This window comes from Manacus candei, unplaced genomic scaffold (genome assembly GCF_025592945.1).
Source record: "Manacus candei isolate 608988 ecotype Guabito, Panama unplaced genomic scaffold, ASM2559294v1 h1tg000073l, whole genome shotgun sequence".
NCBI lineage: Eukaryota > Metazoa > Chordata > Aves > Passeriformes > Pipridae > Manacus > Manacus candei.
Window position 1 is genome coordinate 706,746 of NW_026138121.1, and position 16,508 is coordinate 723,253.

At 54.5% G+C, this 16,508-nt stretch overlaps 1 protein-coding gene across 2 annotated transcripts; it reads left to right on the top strand.

The window, feature by feature from the left end:
• The first annotated feature begins 6,993 nt into the window (after nucleotides 1–6,993).
• Nucleotides 6,994–13,763, top strand: MLN (motilin). 2 transcript variants are annotated; one of them, XM_051808806.1, is made up of 7 exons: nucleotides 6,994–7,037; nucleotides 7,129–7,232; nucleotides 8,155–8,526; nucleotides 10,373–10,498; nucleotides 11,868–11,984; nucleotides 12,608–12,716; nucleotides 13,474–13,763. In XM_051808806.1, exons 4-7 carry the CDS (start codon nucleotides 10,382–10,384, stop codon nucleotides 13,479–13,481), a joined length of 351 nt encoding a protein of 116 aa, XP_051664766.1. In that variant the 5' UTR covers nucleotides 6,994–7,037; nucleotides 7,129–7,232; nucleotides 8,155–8,526; nucleotides 10,373–10,381; the 3' UTR covers nucleotides 13,482–13,763. The 2 variants fall into 2 exon arrangements, with proteins under 2 accessions (XP_051664766.1, XP_051664767.1); XM_051808807.1 differs by lacking the exons at nucleotides 6,994–7,037; nucleotides 7,129–7,232; nucleotides 8,155–8,526 and having other exon boundaries at nucleotides 10,331–10,498.
• Nucleotides 13,764–16,508: the final 2,745 nt, after the last annotated feature.

A 16,508-nucleotide genomic window follows, 5' to 3' on the forward strand; every position in this document is an offset into this window, starting at 1 on the left:
TGGCCCTGGAAGCTGTGCATCCATCTCGATTCCAGTGTGTCCCTCCCAGCTTCCATGGGAGAAAGCAACTCTCTTCAGCTACAATATTTCACTGTGATGGCTCACCTTCAGCCTTGCAGTTAGCACCAGGAGCACCTGAAAGCTCTGGTGTTTCTCCAAGGTTTTACATGTGGACACAAGTGTCTCACGGGATTGTTAATTTTCCCCTCCCATCTCTGAGACTTCCTGCCACCTCTTTGTGTGTCCTGACTTTGCCTGAAGAGTTGAGAGCTGTACAAGGAAAGCACAGCTATGGGAGAAGGGGGCACTGACAGGTCTGGGTGCTGAGGGAAAGGATCAGCAGTACTTTCTGCAGAGGGACTTTTCCTGGCTCAGCAGATCCCCTCCACTCTCTTTAACATGAAGTGTGGTCCAGGTTTGGCTTCATGCGTGGTCCCCAGGAACCTTTCACAGAGAGAGAACTGCCAACAGACTGTCAACAAGATCCAGACCGGGATGTTTCCCCTTTTTGGAGCTGACTGTGGGGCAGGTAAGCCCGAGTCACCCCTGCAGTGCCACAGGGGCTGTCCCTGCACAGGTGTCCTCGTGGACTCCCCAGTGCCCTGAGCCAGCCCGGGGTGTGGGTCAGTGGATTTAGAGCTCTCCCGGGTCAGCACAGCCGGAGCAATTCCGGAGGCCTCGAATAAACCCAGTGCAGGGAAATGACACCGGCGAGGATGGCTGGTTCCTCCAGGACGTGTCCTGAATGCAACCTCGGCTCCTGCTGCATCTCTGTCTCAGAAATGGAAAGCGATGGCTTTAATTTGGTGTCTCTTAGCAGGGCAACTTTACAGGCTGTTCTCGCTCCTGGAGAGCTCTCGGTTGTGTTCTGTGCTGACTCTACGACAAAAAGGCAACAGCAAATCCCAGGCCTTGGCTAATGCAGGAGGAGAGGTTTGCTGCCTTTGTGTTTGTCCTCAAGAAAAGGGTTTTCCTCCCCCTTGCAGGTTTTCCTGCCCTGCCAAGCGCTTTGAGATGAGCTTGTCTCTCCTCCGTTGTTTGTTCGCACTCTGCGTGACGGGCCCTGAGCTGCTCTGGGCTTTCATGTCCTGTGTAAAGCAAGAGCTGATGGTTATAATCAAATAACTGATTTCACAGAGCTGATACAGCTGGTTGGCAGGGCTCAGCGACAGGCAGAGCAAACCCCGGGGGAGGTGGGTTCCTGGAACCCTTTGTGGTGCCTGTTCCTTCCCCTGTGCCCAGCTCTGCACCAGGGCTGGGCACAGGCAAGGGACCCACCTGCCCACGGGCACAAAGGGAACAACTGGCAGAGCAAGATGGAGAGAAGTGCAGAAGCATAACCAATCAGTCATGAAGCAGAAGCTTGATCTTAGATTGTGGTGCTGGGCTGAGGCTCAGCCCCCTGACCCTTGGCCACGAGCACAGTGCTGCCTGCACGGCCGTGCTGAGCTTCCTCTGTGCTTCTGACTACTTTTGCAATGTGCTGCCCCAAATCTCCCTTCTGGAGGGCTCGTTCCTCCCCCGTGGGCAGGGGAAGAGGGAGGAAGGTGCCTTGGTGCCCCGGCTGCCCTGGGAAGACCCCGTTTCCTGGTATCACATTGCAGCCACGCGCGGCCGCGGCGCTGAGCCGCTTACGCCGGACTTGGGAGCTCCCTCGCCAGGAAAGGGGTTAAGGAAAGATAAAGCCAGAGCGTTATAGAGACCATATGGAGGGGAAGAAAACCCTTTATCCTGTAATTGGATTCGCCCTGCCGTGGAGGTGAGGCTGAGTGGAGCTGACAGGCCGTGATGGGCGAGGCGCTGCCAGCCGCCCGTCCAAAGCAGGATGTGTGTGCACAAACTTGTAGATCAATCCATTAGAGTGGATCAAATAGATTTAAACATGTGGCAGGGAGAAGGAGGACACAGATGTATTTACAATTGGGTTCAGTGGGCCCTCCCTCCCCCAGCAGGGATTACCTGGGCCGTGGCAAGGGCTGTGCCCTCCAGTGGATCCATTCAGGACAGGGATCTGGGGGTGCACATGGAGCTCCTTTGTCCTGTGCCCTTGCTTCTGTCCCAAAAAATAAGGGTACACAGAAGACTGTTTCCTGTCTCCCACCCACAAGGTTTGGGCAGAAGGGACCCCACTTCCCATTTTCCTCTTTTCCTGCAGGTTCCCCATCACCATCCTGCTCCAGGCTCTCCCCCAGAACAGCCTCACAGGAGTGGATACACTGAGCCATAAAGCAGCTGGGAAGCAGGAGAGCTGCACCACGCCAACCTCTTCTCGTGGTATTTGCAAGCAGGCAGGCCCCTGTCAGCTCCCAGGCTTTTCCTCCCTCTGCTGATCCAGGTAATGTCTCAACAAGCACCGTAGGATTTCCTTGGAGAGACAGCCAGTCTTTGGGCCCTGTCATTCTCTTGCCAAGGAGCTGAGCAATCCCAGCTCAGCTGTGAACCTGCTCTGCTCCGTGTGGTGCTGTCAACACTCCTCCCTCAGTGACAACCCGGGGCTGCAGCAGAGTGGGCAGGTGTGCAAGACAGTCCCCCAGCCCTGCAGCACCGCAGAGGAGCCGCCGGCACAGCCCCTCTGGCACAGCCTGGCACTGGCACAGCCTGGCACTGGCACAGCCTGGCACTGGCACTGCCTGCACTGGCACTGCCTGCACTGGCACTGCCTGTGTGCTGGGGGCTGTGCAAGGGACCAAGCTGTGCTCTGACAGGGCGATGGTGAAGATGCTCTGGTGAGATCTTCCCATCTTGCAGGGAAGATTGGAGGTTGGAGTCAGTCCCTCGCTGGGATGTGTCCTGGTTTATGGGCTGCCCGAGCCAGGCAGGCGTTAGGCAGGAGTTCCCTGGGAGAGCTGGGGGTCAGGGATCTGTGTCCAGCTCTTCTCTCCAAGCTTTCCTGCACCTGACTAGTGGCAGGTGCTTGACTGCAAAGTCAGAGGGGCAGAAGGAAGGCTTTTATCTGATTCCAGAGGGATGGATGTGCCCAGATACCCCCTCCCTCATTCTGCAGTGTCCACTCTGCTGCCTTGGCCCAGCCTTCAGCCCGCCTGAGCAGCCAGAAAAGGGGGTTCAGGCACACAGAAACCATCCAGTTCTTTTATTTTTAATTCGTAAATCTCATTTGAAGTGGAACCCTGTTATTCCCGAGGGCCTTGTAGTGGCTGCTCCCAGCCCTCCACGGTGATGCTCTACACACGCTGCTTCGTTTTGTCATAACTGGGTCAATTTATTTCTTTCCTTCCTAATACAAGCCTTTGGTTTTCTCAGTGGAAGCCTGGAGACTGCTGTGACATGGGCAGCTGGGTTATAATCTTTTGGGAAACAGTACAGAGGAAATTTGGGGGTTGCCTGCTTGTTTTCTCTTTCCAGCAGGGCTGTTCCCTGGTGCCTGGCTGGGCTGGCTCCTCAGTCCAATGTCCCCATGGCACCCTCAACAGCCAAATTGGTGTCCCAGCTCCTGCAAAAACCATGTCCCGGTGGTACTTTGGGTGTCCTGGGGAGAATCCCTCCTGTCACTGCCCTGGTCATGCCCCCAGCCAGCTGCAGAGCCCCATTCCCTGCCTTCTGCCCCATTCCAAGGCCCCTACTCCTCTTGCTGGTGGCCGAGGGTCCTGCACCGCAGGTCATTTTTGTCCTCTTCTTGCCATCCCTGCTTTAAAGCCTTTTATGGATTTGCTCCAGACCAAATGTGTCCGTCCTCTCCCTGTGTCCTTCATCCTGTAATTGGATTCTCTTCTTCCATCCAGCCCAGGCCGGGTTCCTCCCCATCCCTTTATGTAACGGTTCTGGCTCTGGCTGCGCCGCTTGGGGCTTGACCTGCAGCAGTGAATCCCACGTTGGTCCAGCAACCCTTTTCTTGTGCAGCCCCTGCTCCTCCTTTTCCTTCCCCATGGGCTGTGGGCTCCCTCCATCCTCTGCATGGCTCGTGCCTCAGCTCCAGCCCTGCAGGATCGCTCCGAGCGCTGCCGGGGCTCCGGAGAGCAGGAACGCGAAGGGCCCGTGCAGAGGAGCAGGGCACGGGCAGGACTGTCTGGGAAAATGATGGATATTTCCACTCCTTTCATTAATATTTATTCTCCTTAATTCCCAGTCTTTAGTGTTTAGCTCTCTAAAGCTTTTGTGGTTGAGAGGCTTTCGCTGAGGTTGCTGTTCCAGGCCTGAGCAAAAGATCCACGGATTAAATGGGTATTTTATCAAATGTGAGTCCTCTGCTGGGATCAGATCTGCACAGGCCCCAGTGTCTCTGCAGCACTTTCTGTGGCTGTCAGAGTTTTCCATCTGGTTTTCCTGGCCCCATGTCCCAGCAGGGATAGCAGTGCCACTGTTCCTTGGTCCCCAGGTCTCTCCTGGGGTCACTCACAGGGAGCACATTGACCTGTCACCTGCACCGTCTGTTTGTCACCCCAAGGCATCTGACCCTGATTCCTTGTTCTTTGCAGGATGAACTGGTGCCTTGGGAGCCAGAATGGAGATGAAGCAGCAGCAAACCCCAGACACAGATAACCAGCCACTGAGTGCCGAGGGCTGTGGGACGAGCAGGGTGACTCCAGTGAGGGTCTGACAAATCCTGGGCAGCTGGCACCAATCTGTCACTGTCCCAGGACACCTACTGGCAGCTGGAACCACTGACCACAGCAATGGCTGTGCCTCTTCTTTCCCCCCCTCTTCTTTCTTTCCCCCCTTTTTTCCCTGCCCTTCTTTCCCCCGGGGTGGGCACATGCCTGGCCCATGTCCATGGTCACCTGCAGATCCTGGGGGTTGGATCCCTTCCCTCGGGGACACACCTGGCTGCACTGAGCTGGGCCTTACCTGAGTGCCCCCCCTGCAGTGGTGAGCACAGGGCTGGGTTTTGCCTCCCGTGTGGGAGCAGGAACATCATCCATCATCCCCCTGCTGCTGTGACAGCCCGAGCGGCCCCACAAACAGCCACTTAATGCAGTTCGTGGTGCCTGGGTGTGTTGTCTTGCAGTGCTTAACCTGATCTGCTGGTGTTTGATACGGGAACAGCAGGAGGGAAGGAGGGAGCGAGAAAATAAAAGGTCAGTGGGTGCCTGGAGTGTGTAAAAGCTGAATTGCACTTCATCAAATCTAATAAATATTCCCTGTGAGCAGGGCAGGGACCTCTTTTACTGAAATGCTGAGCGATTTCCCTGCCTTTGAGCTCAGCCCAGGACTTGGATTATGGGAGATCCCAGGCTCTCCCACCACCTACCCAGGGTCACCAGCACCCCAGAGAGACAGAGGGGTGCCCAGGGAGGGCACCCAGTCCCACAGGATAAGCCAGTTACAGCCCCTCACTGTGCATGAGGCTGCATTTTCTACCATTCCTAAAAATATTCCTGAGCCTTCAAGTGCAAACTCTGTAGCTTGGATTTGAAAACCAAAATGGGAACAGCTGAGCTGCATCCCATCGTGTTCTCTCACCTCCTCTCCTTTCTCTCTTCACTTCTTCCAGCTTGGGGAGAGGATGGCAAAGGAGTGACCAAAAATGCAGAAAAATGAAGCAAGGAGACATTTTACTCTAGTTTATTTTGTTCCTTGATTGAGAGAACAGGAAGTGTTTATTAGCACAGAAATGTATTTTATTAGAAAAAGGGATTTTTTTAATGCATCTTCTCACTCAGCCAGGAATGGCCATGAATTACCCTGAATTACACCAGAGTCATGGGGAGGAATCCGAGTGGGACCAGGTACGTTTGGGGACAGGAAGGGTGACATTGGGCCCTTAAAATATTGATGCTGCAGATTAACACACGTTTTAAGCCTGTGAATTCTGCAAATGTTTATCGAGCATTAGTATTTGGAAAACTGCACTAAAATTTGCCACTGGTGCTTTTACTCATTAGGAGCATTCAGAGCCTGTGAAGTCTGTAACACATCCATGCAGTGACAGCAGCTGGAGGATGTGCCTGGGCTGGCAAAAGGAGATTTCTGCTGCTGCTTCCTGAGCCCAAAGTGAGCCCCTTCCCACGCCGACCTCGCTGTGTGACTGCAGCCATTCCAGCAGCAGAGCCTGCACCAGGTTTTGGACTCATCTGATGCTGGACAAAACCAATTCCACGTGAGTGGGGTGAGACAGAGATTCCTGTGAGCTCCAGCAAAGGGAACTGGGCCTCGGTGATGTGTTTTTTCCAAGCCTGATGGCTGCTGTGGGTCTGGCAGGGCTGTGGGAGGAACTGGCCCTGCATAAAGCCCTGTCCCCCCTTCCCAGCATGCCAGCTCCATCCAGGCAGCTTGTTGGATATGGGGGGAAGAGGGTGATGTGGCCCACGAGGGCTCTTGAGCTCTGGTGCTCACCCCCAAACTGGAAGCTTTGCTGGGGCCCCCCCAGTGCCTGCCCAGAGCAGGAGGGGGGATTTCAGTGCTCCCCAGTCCCCCACGTGCTCCCCACCACTGCAGAGGCCTGGGGCTGAAATTCAGAGTCATCCCTGCTCTGATCTCCTGCTTCCTGCAGCCACTGCCAAACACCCCGAGCCCGGGGCGGCTTGGAGGGGAGAGACAGGGCATGGAGACAAATGCTCGGTGCCTCTGGCACGGGGAGCTCGTCCCTCCCTCGCTTCCCTGACACTGCAGTTGATACATGGCTTAATGGACTGCACTTCCACTGCCAGTTTCCAGAGAAAATTACTTCCAATTATGCCGAACGTTTAACTTCAGGAACAGGCAGAACTGCACCGGCCCCATCTCGCACATCACATTTCTGCTGAACTTCTGACCTCTGCTGTGGTTTGGCACCGTAACCCAAGGGGAGTTTTGGGGGCTGCAGGTTGCAAACTGTGCCAGGGCTGCAGCAGGATGGAATTTTTGCATGATAATGCTGGCAGGGAGATCTCCAGCTGGGATTTTTTATTTTCATTTATCCTCGTTTTGCAGAGACAATGGGAATGTGCCAAAAGCTGCGTTCATGGACTGGGCAAACCCAGAGCCAAGAGGTGCCTGTTGCTCCCACCCACTCTGGCGCTTCCACTGCAGACTTGGAGTCAGATCCCTTATTTTCAGCTCCATGATTCCTTCCTTTCTGAGCGCTCTTGCATAATTAAGAGGTGAGGCTGGCAGGCAGCATGCAGCTAATACAGATATGATTAATTTTCATCTGCCTGTTTGATTTGGAAGGTTGTCCTTTCCGATGCCGAGGCTCCGTTGCAGATGGATGGAAAACTGCCAACCAGCCACATCTTGGAGGGACGAAGGGACAAGACATGGGAAAGTTTAGTGCTCTGAAGAAGTGACCTTTCTCGGTAACTAATTTGTCACTTCCCAGCACCATCTGCTGACTCGTCAGCTGCATCCATCATAACCAAGCAAAAAAGGACTGGAAAAGTCAATTAAAATGAGAGCCGGTGTCAAATGGGGTTTGTGCAAATTGTTTAGGAAAGGGAGGGAGAAACCCCCCCTGTGGTGTGTGTAAAGTTCTTTCATCACCCCACACATGGTCCCAGGGACAGAAGCTGTGCTGACGCCTCTGGGAGTTTTCCAGCTCGGCCCCAGCGATAACCTGGCAGGAATGCAGGGGAGCCAGGAAGCACCTTAGTGACAGGCACGTGTTCTGCAGGGGGGCTCTGGCCCAAATCGAGTGGTATTGATGGCTGTGACAGCAGCAGGCCCTTGTGGCCCCGGGGGTGTTGGTGTGGTATTGACTCTCCGTGCTGGAGCCAGGTGACAAATGTCATTCCCGCGGCTCGGCCGCCCCTGTTCTCCCGCACACACTGCCCGGCCAGGCAGGAATGCTGTGCACTCCCTGCTCTCACACCCCATGGGGCTGCTTGATGCAGATGGATTTCATTGCCTCCCCTCGTTCCCCCCTCCTGTCTCTCGCCTGGCTGCTCTCAGGTTCCTCATGAACAGCACCAGGATGTGCCTGGCCTGATCCCAAACCCTCCGGCATCAGCTCCTGTCCGAGGGTCTCGGGGGAGCACAGAGGGGGAGAGAGATGTCTGGAGAGGGATGTCAGTGCAGGGTTTATGTCCCTGAGGGGGACCTGTGTGCCCAGGACTGGGAAAGGCTCGATGAGGGTGGGAAAAGGGGCCACGGGAAGACTCAAAGTGGCAACTTTGACATTATTGTGATTTGTCAAATGCAGTGGAAATATAATAATATAATAATGACACAGGTGTCATTTTATTGCTGGTATATTCACACGGTGAAAACTTCACCCTGCAGGGCTCAGGATCTACAAAGACAAGGCAGGAGAGAGGAATCTCTCCATGTCATAGGTGGGGAAGCAGAGGCAGCAGGAGATCTATCTGGGACCCACTGAGAACTGCTGCCAGCCTGGAGCCAGAACCTGGGGAGGGAGCAAAGGGGATCTGCCTGGAAACGAGGAACTCCTAAAAATCCAATGCCGATAACAACATTCCCTGCCTGGGAAACCTGTTTCCATGCAGGCCAGGAGCCTCCTGGCAGCTGGACAGGGGGGCACAGGTGAGTGACTGCACGTGGATATAAAGGGAGGGAAGGCCAGCAGGAGCACCCAGGAGGGAACAGCAGGGAGAAGAGCTCTGACCTCCAGCGTCCCGTGGCTGCACTGCCCAGGTAGGTGCACGGTCCCTGCTGCCACACTTTGGGGGGGTGGGCACTTGGTGGGCACTCAGATGTGCTGGTGCTCCTGGCATGTCTTGGCCCCAGCAGAGAGAGCTCCGAGGAGGAGGAGGAGGGAACAAAAGCAATGCTGAAACAAAGGGGAAGGTGCTTTTGGCTCCCTCCCCATCACAGTAGCATTGATTCCAGCAGCTCCTGCCTCCCTCCCTGCCATGGGCACCCAGCAGGCACCAAGGCTGCAGAGCACAGGCAGCCCGGGTGCCCCCTGAGCTCAACTGACAAAATGAGTCACAGGCAGGTCCTGCTGACAGGAATGACTGGATTTTTTGGAAGACAGCTCCGTAGATAAACATCCTGCCTTGTCACTGTGCTCACACGGGCTGTTCACCCCTCCTGCCCCAAACTGCCATTTCTCCCCCGTTCACAGGGGGATGGGCAGACCTGGCACCGCCTGTGGTGCTTTGTTGTGCTGATGCTGAACTTGGGATCCTCCTGCTTTGTGTTTTCCCTCTGGAGCTGGGAATTCACTACCAACAAAGTACACTCTGCCTGGAGAGGCTGAGCGAGAGATCTCTGGGCTGGGAAACATGTCCTGCCTGCAAAATAAGGGAGGGCCACTCAGAAAGGACATTTTTTGACTGAAGAAGTGTGTGTGGGTGTTTCTGTGGGGGAAGAGGGAGCGAATCAACTCCCAAAGGGATAGTCAAGCTGAGATGAAGGTGGTGACGGGGTTTATTTCTTTGTATACAGCAATATTTTACTACAGTGATAGAACAAATGAAAAGGCACAAAAGATTGATGCTGTTGAGGTAACACGTTGCATTGCAAGGGGAGAGCCTAAGAAATCCTGTCCTGATCCCTGCAGGAAATGATGCCTCTGGTGGGACACCCAGGGTGATGTCCCAGGGCAGGGGGACCTTGGGGCTGGGGTGCCCCAGCGTGGGTGGGCAGGGGGAGATGGCCCCAGTGCTGTCCTGAGCAGTGAGGAGAGGATGTGACTGGCAGGTGCTATGGAAAGAGAATATTTATTAACTTCCACTGGCCATCGGTTCAATACCAGCTGATATTTATGGCAAATCTAATTCAGGAGTCAAATTTGACCTAACAATGTCTTTTCAATAATGTCCAAACCAAGAGGTTGCCGAAACTAATTAAGGATCAGGCTCCAATCAGGTGAAGTAGTTAAGCTGTGGGACCAGACTTCATTAAATCCATCTGGGGAGAGTATTTTAATATTTAAAGAGAACATTTAACGTTTACGTAAGTCCTCTCCTGACGAGAAGTCACAGTTAAATCACTCCTGAAGGTGGTTTTTAGAGCCCTTTATTCCAGGCTTATACAGAGCTGGGCTGGCAAACACCTGGCAAGCACCTTTCTCTCTTGGACCCAATGAGGCTTCTTAAAAGATCCAGTCCACCAAGGCTTCCAGGGGTGAGGAACAGCAAACCAAAAATTAACAAGACAGCTGTCGTGGTTTTTCTCTCTCACAGCAGCACAGTCTCCCGTGCTGGCAGTGGGACTGATGGGAGTGTTTTGCTCTGGATGTGTGAGAGTCTCACTCCAGCAGAGCTGGAGGGAGGCTGGAGCAGCACTGCAGGGCTGGGCTTGATGTCCCTGGAGATGGTGCTCAAGAACAAACCTGTTTACACAAACAGGTTGGAGAAGAGAATTGTCAGTCAAGACACTTCTATTCTCAGCTTGGGAGCAACTGGAAGAGTAAATATACCTCTGGTTAGCTGGGGGATGAATTTGATTGCAGCTGATGCGAGGCCAAAGGGATTTCTGGTTGAATGTCCCTGTCCACACTTTACCCTCGTGTCTTCTTTCCTGTGTTGTTCAGACTCTCACGATGGTTTCAAGGAAGGTGGTGGCCAGTTTGCTCCTGGTGTACCTGGTGTCTCTGCTGGCTGAACAGGCTGAAGGCTTCATGCCCTTCTTCACCCACAGTGACTTCCAGAAAATGCAGGTAACCCCTCCAAAATGTGTTGAATAATCCAGGAAAGGTTCTTCTCCAGCCCTCACCCCCCAGACTCTGCAGGTGCCACTGTCACCCCATCCCCTGCCCCTCCTGTTTCCCTGGAGACACTGTGATCCAGCCCATCCCACACTCCTCCCAGAGTTCAGGGCAATGGGGGAGGACAGAGACAATTCCTAAGGTGTGAGACCAGAAAGGAAGAGCCTGGACTCCTCTCCATGAGGTCTGACAGCCCTGTGTGGGTTATCACCTGCAGCCCATGGGCTCATTTTTCCTTCCTCTGTGCTAGTGGCTGTAATTTTTACAGCAAAGCTGCAGCCTCCCATCACCACAGTGACGGGTCTTTTGTTGCAACAAATAATTAACCATCCTCCGGATGGTTGTCACCTCTGGGACGTGCAGAGAGAACGTTTTTGCTTTTGATGTGAAACTAATACTGTTGAGAAGTGTCAGGCAGGCTCAGAGAACTGCATCTTCTGAAACACAGCCCGAGTGAGCTTCCCCCGCAGTGCAGAGCCCATTGATGCCGGGAGAAATCCTATTTCCAACACCCATCCCCTCACTGGAGGGCAATTCTTCCTGTGGGGAGCACAGTCATCCCTCAGTGTCCTCAGGAAGGATGGGGGGACCCATGCACGCTCTCCAGTCGATTGTTCATGTGTCACAGCCCTTGTAGCTCCGTGTCTGCCAGGGACTGAGGGTCTTCTAGATGTGTGTGGGTGAACTCTGTCCCCCAAACGCTGCCCCTGCTCCTCTGAGCATGTGTCTGTCAGATTCCAAAGCATCTCTGGCTTTTTCCTTTGTGAATAAAGGGAGGGCCCTGAAGCCAAGTTTGGCCCCATGACTGGTAAAGGACTGACATTACAGACCTGCAGGAAGGCTGGTAACACACAACCTCTGCCCAGAGCTCTCCACGTGCCATGAGCCTGTGCAGGGCTCAGTTAAACTTCTTGCCAGTGCCCCAGAACAGAACCAGGTCTCTGGGCCAGCTCAGTGAGGTCACTGTCCTCAGCTGATGGTGTCACCTTGCACTGATCAACAGTGACACGAGTGTCCTGTTCACTGCAGACCTTCCCTCTCCACCCTGTAACCTGACCTTACCCCCACGTGCAGCCTCTGCTGCATGGCAGCATTTCAGCCCCCAAGGCCACGCTGGCCCTCCCTGAGGCCCTGGGGGGATTCCACCTTGGCTCCAGGCAGTGGTGAGACCTCCTGTGCCCTGGTTCTGTGCCCAGCACTGGGGGTTCCTGGCTGCTGGGCATCCCACTGCTGCTGTGGTGCAGAGCGGGTCTGGGACCCTCGGAATGTTGTGTCCCAGCATCACTGACTGTGCCACTTGCTCTCTGCTCTGATGCTGCAGGAGAAGGAGAGGAACAGGGGAGGGCAGAAGAAATCCCTGAGCTCCCTGCAGCAGCTGGACGAGGAAGGCTCCTCTGAGCAGCCCGGTGTGGGTGCCAGCACGGCCAGGGCCATCCAGGTATGCTGAGCCATTGGACTCTGAGGAGCCCACGAGGACACACAGGGGGACAAGGAGCCCAAGAGGTGTCCTCTGCCAGCCCTGCCAGGTTGCCCCAGAGAAAGGTTTTACCTCCCCCCTATATATAATCTTGGACACTCAGCAGCCAGGTCACCCCTGAGACCCACCTGGCTTCTCCCTCAGGAAAATGGAACCATGAGGTTTGCCTTTGCCACTCAGTGAACCCCAGCCAAGTTCAAGGCAGGGATTCCCAGCTCTGCTTCAGCTCTGGGGTTAACCTGTCACCTTCTCACCCAGCTCCAGCTGTGCTGCCCAGTGTCACCTCTGATCCCACACTTCTCTGCACTGGCAAGATCTTATAAACTTGGGCCCATGCAGCTGCACTCCCCAAAGTCTGTATACAGTGCAGAAAATGGACAATTTTAGGGATTTAAGTGCCAGGCTAAGCTCTCAAAGACATGTTTGACTGGTTACCAAGTCTGAAAATTGTGCTTTTCCACTTGAACACAGGGAACTCTTTGCCTGTCTGTGCAGCCACTCCCGCAGGGAGCTTGGCTGTTCCCAACCTACCTCCCCCTGCTCTCCTCAGCTTTTCCTTCTGACTTCTCTGGCTCTCTCAACAGCAGGCTGTTCCTGTCAGACCTGGGATGTGGCTCACCCCAAGGCAGCTGGAAAAATACCAAGATGCCCTGGAGAAAGTGCTGGCAGAGCTGTTACAGGACACCCCAGACGGTACTGTCAGGAGGCTGATTTCTGCCTTGGGAATTCTGCCTTTGCCTCCCCTCACCAGCTCACCAGCACGGAGACATTTATATTCCCCAGAAGGGCTTTTGTGTCATGTTTGCTCACTTTACAGAGCCCTCAGAACCCAACCACTCCCTTCTGGGAAGGTTATTTCTTCGTAAGGTGCTGCCTATGCCCTGGAGCTGAGATTGGCTGTCAGCAGCAGCACAGCCCATCCTAGCAGCTCCCCTCGGTGCTGTTTGCCACTTCCCTACTCCTCCCCAAATGTCCTCAGTCTTCAGGGAGCATTTTCCAAAAGGGTTTATAACTCCAGCTGCACCTGCAAGGCAGCTCAGCACCTGCAGCCAGCTCAGAACACCAGCTCCCTGCATGGGGGCTTAACACTAACACTTAATTACACCCGAATTTGCTGCAAATCCTCCTTTTCCTTTGGGCTCAGTGTGTGGGAACTGCAGCAAATAAAACATCCAGGGGCAGTCTGCTGTGCAGCTCTTCCTGCCTGCAGATTAAGGGATTGGTGGGATGGGTCTCCCCAGAGTTATATCTGCACCTTTGCCTTTTTTGGGACATGTAAGCCCAGGTAAGAGGATCCTGCTCTCCCTGTGAGGGTTGTTCTGCCTGTGCTGATTTCAGTTTGCTTTTGAACTTTTACTTTAGGAGCTGAGGAGTGGGAAACAATATAGAAAGCCCTGAAAGACTGAATGATAAATTTAAGGACACTTGTGCTTTCCTCTTTTCTTTTTAGCTGATTGATATCTGCAGAATCAGAAGAGAAAGCGCAGGAGCTGCTAAAGCTGAAAGATTCCACTTATGTAAACGAAATCTGTAAGAGATTAACAGCAAAATCTGAGGTGAGATAATAAAATGCGCAGCACAATTAAACGGAGGATTTGTGTCTTCAATCCTTCGTGCTTCTCAGCCAGATGGAGAAGTGTGGGAAAGGAGAGAGGGAGGGCTCTGGGTTCTAGAGAACATCCCCATCCTCCTGAGCACTGCTCGGGAGTCAGTCCTGTGAGAAGCAGCTGAGGGAGCTGGGGGGGCTCAGCCTGGAGAAAAGGAGGCTCAGGGGGGACCTTCTGGCTCTGCAACCCCCTGACAGGAGGGGGGAGCCGGGGGGTGTCGGGCTCTGCTCCAGGGAACAAGGGACAGGAGGAGAGGGAACGGCCTCAGGCTGTGCCAGGGGAGGGTCAGGTGGGACAAAAGGAGGAATTTCTCCATGGAAAGGGTGGTCAGGCACTGGAAGGGGCTGCCCAGGGAGGTGGAGGAGTCCCCACCCCTGGAGGTGTCCAAGGAAGGAGCTCTGATCTGCAGCTCCTGCCTGTGCTCCAAACCCCTCACATGCCCCCCGTGATATGAACAGCACTGTGAGGAGTCCGTGTGCCATGGCTGTGCCAGGCCCAGCACGTGGCAATGACACCGGGCTCTGCCCTCATTGCTGCCTCTCAAACACACCCGGAGGTGAAACTGTAATTCCACTTGAACATCCTGCTCTCCATTTCCATACCTTTGGCTAATTTTAGAGCTGCTCCTCCATGCTGGCAGCAGGAAATCCAACATATGTAAAGTAAGGATGGATGAGATCAATGGTTTGTACGTGCATTTATCCAATTCCAATCCAATTTTACCCTCCCAACCCAACCCGAGTTCTGTTCTCGCTGAGCTCATTCCAATAGCTCTGTTTGTGCTGGAACAACACCCCTCAGCGTGTTCTGCCATAACCAGCCCTCGGGAGAGGAGAGATCTCCCAGTGCATAATGGAACATCCAGCACAGCGTGGATTACAGCTCTAATGTTTGATCCAAAGGCACACTCCTTGTCCAGGGACTGATCAGCTCCAGGTAGCTCCTGCTTTTTTGGGTTTGCTGCTGAGACAGGGTGAGCTGTGAAATCACTATAATGACTCTGAGGGGGAGGAAGATGGGAAATAATGCATTCCATTAGGCTGGAAGTGAGAGCAGCCTCGGCTGTTGGGCTACAGGAGCTCAGTCTGCAGTGGAGTGACATCCATGGAAGGGCCAGCATAGGAATCACTGGAGGAGCTGCATCACACTTACCCTGGTGTGCAGCCAGATCAGAGACAGGCTGTTGGCTGCAGGGGGGACCAGAGAGACCCAAACCTTTACTCCAGGTATGATTTTGCCCTGCTACAGGAAAACAAGGAGAATTTCCCCCTGAGGGGAAAACTGCTCCTAAACCCCCTGTGTGAGCTCTGCTGCAGCTCAGGGCTGTCCCTCCAGTGTGTCCTTGGTCCAGCTCCTTCACTCCCACCACCTCCCAGACTGACAGCTCCCCTGTGCCAGCCAGGAAGGAAAGTTTTCCAGTGACAGCAGGAAAGAAAGTGAACATGAGCCTCTTGGATTTGCTTCCCGGACCATTTCCCACCAGGGTGGTGTGAGGCTGACGCTGTGGAGATTTCCACAGGGAGATTCACCACTGCAGGGATCTCTCCCTCTGCTCTTACACTTGGACCCAGACAAGCTGCAGCAGCAAGGGCTGGCTTTGACCCATCGGTTCTGCCAGTGGCTCTTCCCAGTTGTCCTGGCTATAAATCCCAGCTCAGGACATAGGGCTGGTAGTGACAGTGGCTGTAGGAACGCCTGTCCTGCAGCAACAACTGTCTTGTCCAAACAGGCACCAAAGTACACAGGGCCTCCAGCTTTTGGAGCTGAATTCCTTCCACCCTCAGGGGCTTGAATAGGAGAAGCAGAACCTCTGCTGGAAGGAGAAGATGGATGGACCCCAACCATTGCCCCAGGCACAACTCCTGTTGTCAGAGGAGCTCTGGTTAAGAAGGAAATGTTCTCCAGGCTGCAGGACAGACGGTACCCCCATGCCCTTTGGCAGCAGCAGCACCCAGGCCCACCTGCAGGCAGGCAGGAAGAATTTGCTGCTCCAGAAACCAGAGTTTCGTGGTGGGATGAGCAGCCCCACAGTCGGTGGAGAGAGGCAGGGAAAAAGGAGAGAAGAGAATGGAGTCACCTCTGACTTTCTAACATAATAATCACTCAGCAGGGCGAGGACAGGGGCTCTTGGGTCACACCTGTGCCACTGCCGTGAGTGACAGGGTGATAAATCGGCACAGTCGGCTCCCGAGTGAGACTCGACACTTCCCCGGTGTCATATGTGGGACTGTCACCCAAATGCCATGGCTGAGGAGGGGGGATGGCGGGGTTTCAGCAGCCCATCAGCCAGGAGGGGAAGGGCTCAGCTGCTGCCTGTGGGTTTTGGGGTGCAGCCGCTCCCCTCCTCACTGTGTGAACAGGGAGCAGATCTATTCCTGTCCCTCTGTCACACCAGGCCTGTCTCTGCTTCCAGAGGAGGAGCAGACGGTGCCACACGGCTGCTCTTCCCAGCTGGCATCTGAGTCAGTGCCAGCAGGTCTGAGGCAGCTTCTGGGCTCGCAGGGAAGGTGGAGGATGCCCCCTCCTCGCTGTCCCAGCTTCCCAGGATATTTACAGCCAAGAGATTCAGAGCTACACCGGGGGCTGGGAAACTGCCTTTCAACAGTTGAGCATCGCCGAGCTCCCGGCAGCCCCTGCTGCTCCCAGAGCTGTGAGGATGATGAGGGGGCTGCAAAAATAGGAAATCCACTGCCAGGCTCATCACCGGCACTGTGGGCAGGGGGACAGGAACGAGGATTGTCCACGGGGATATGGGCTGAGAGGAGGAGGCCTCTCTGCTCCTGCTGCCTCCCCCATGGGAGCCTTCCAGCTACCTTCCAGGGAAGGCAGGGCTGCTCCCATGGGTTGCCTTGTTAGGGAAGAAGGGTTGTGGATTCCT

Bases quoted from the DNA above. Each gene is read 5' to 3' on its own strand.
- MLN (XM_051808806.1), top strand. From the start codon at position 10,382: ATGGTTTCAAGGAAGGTGGTGGCCAGTTTGCTCCTGGTGTACCTGGTG. The intron at 10,499-11,867 runs GTAACCCCTCCA...CTGATGCTGCAG, and splicing joins GTGACTTCCAGAAAATGCAG to GAGAAGGAGAGGAACAGGGG. The intron at 11,985-12,607 runs GTATGCTGAGCC...CTCTCTCAACAG, and splicing joins GCACGGCCAGGGCCATCCAG to CAGGCTGTTCCTGTCAGACC.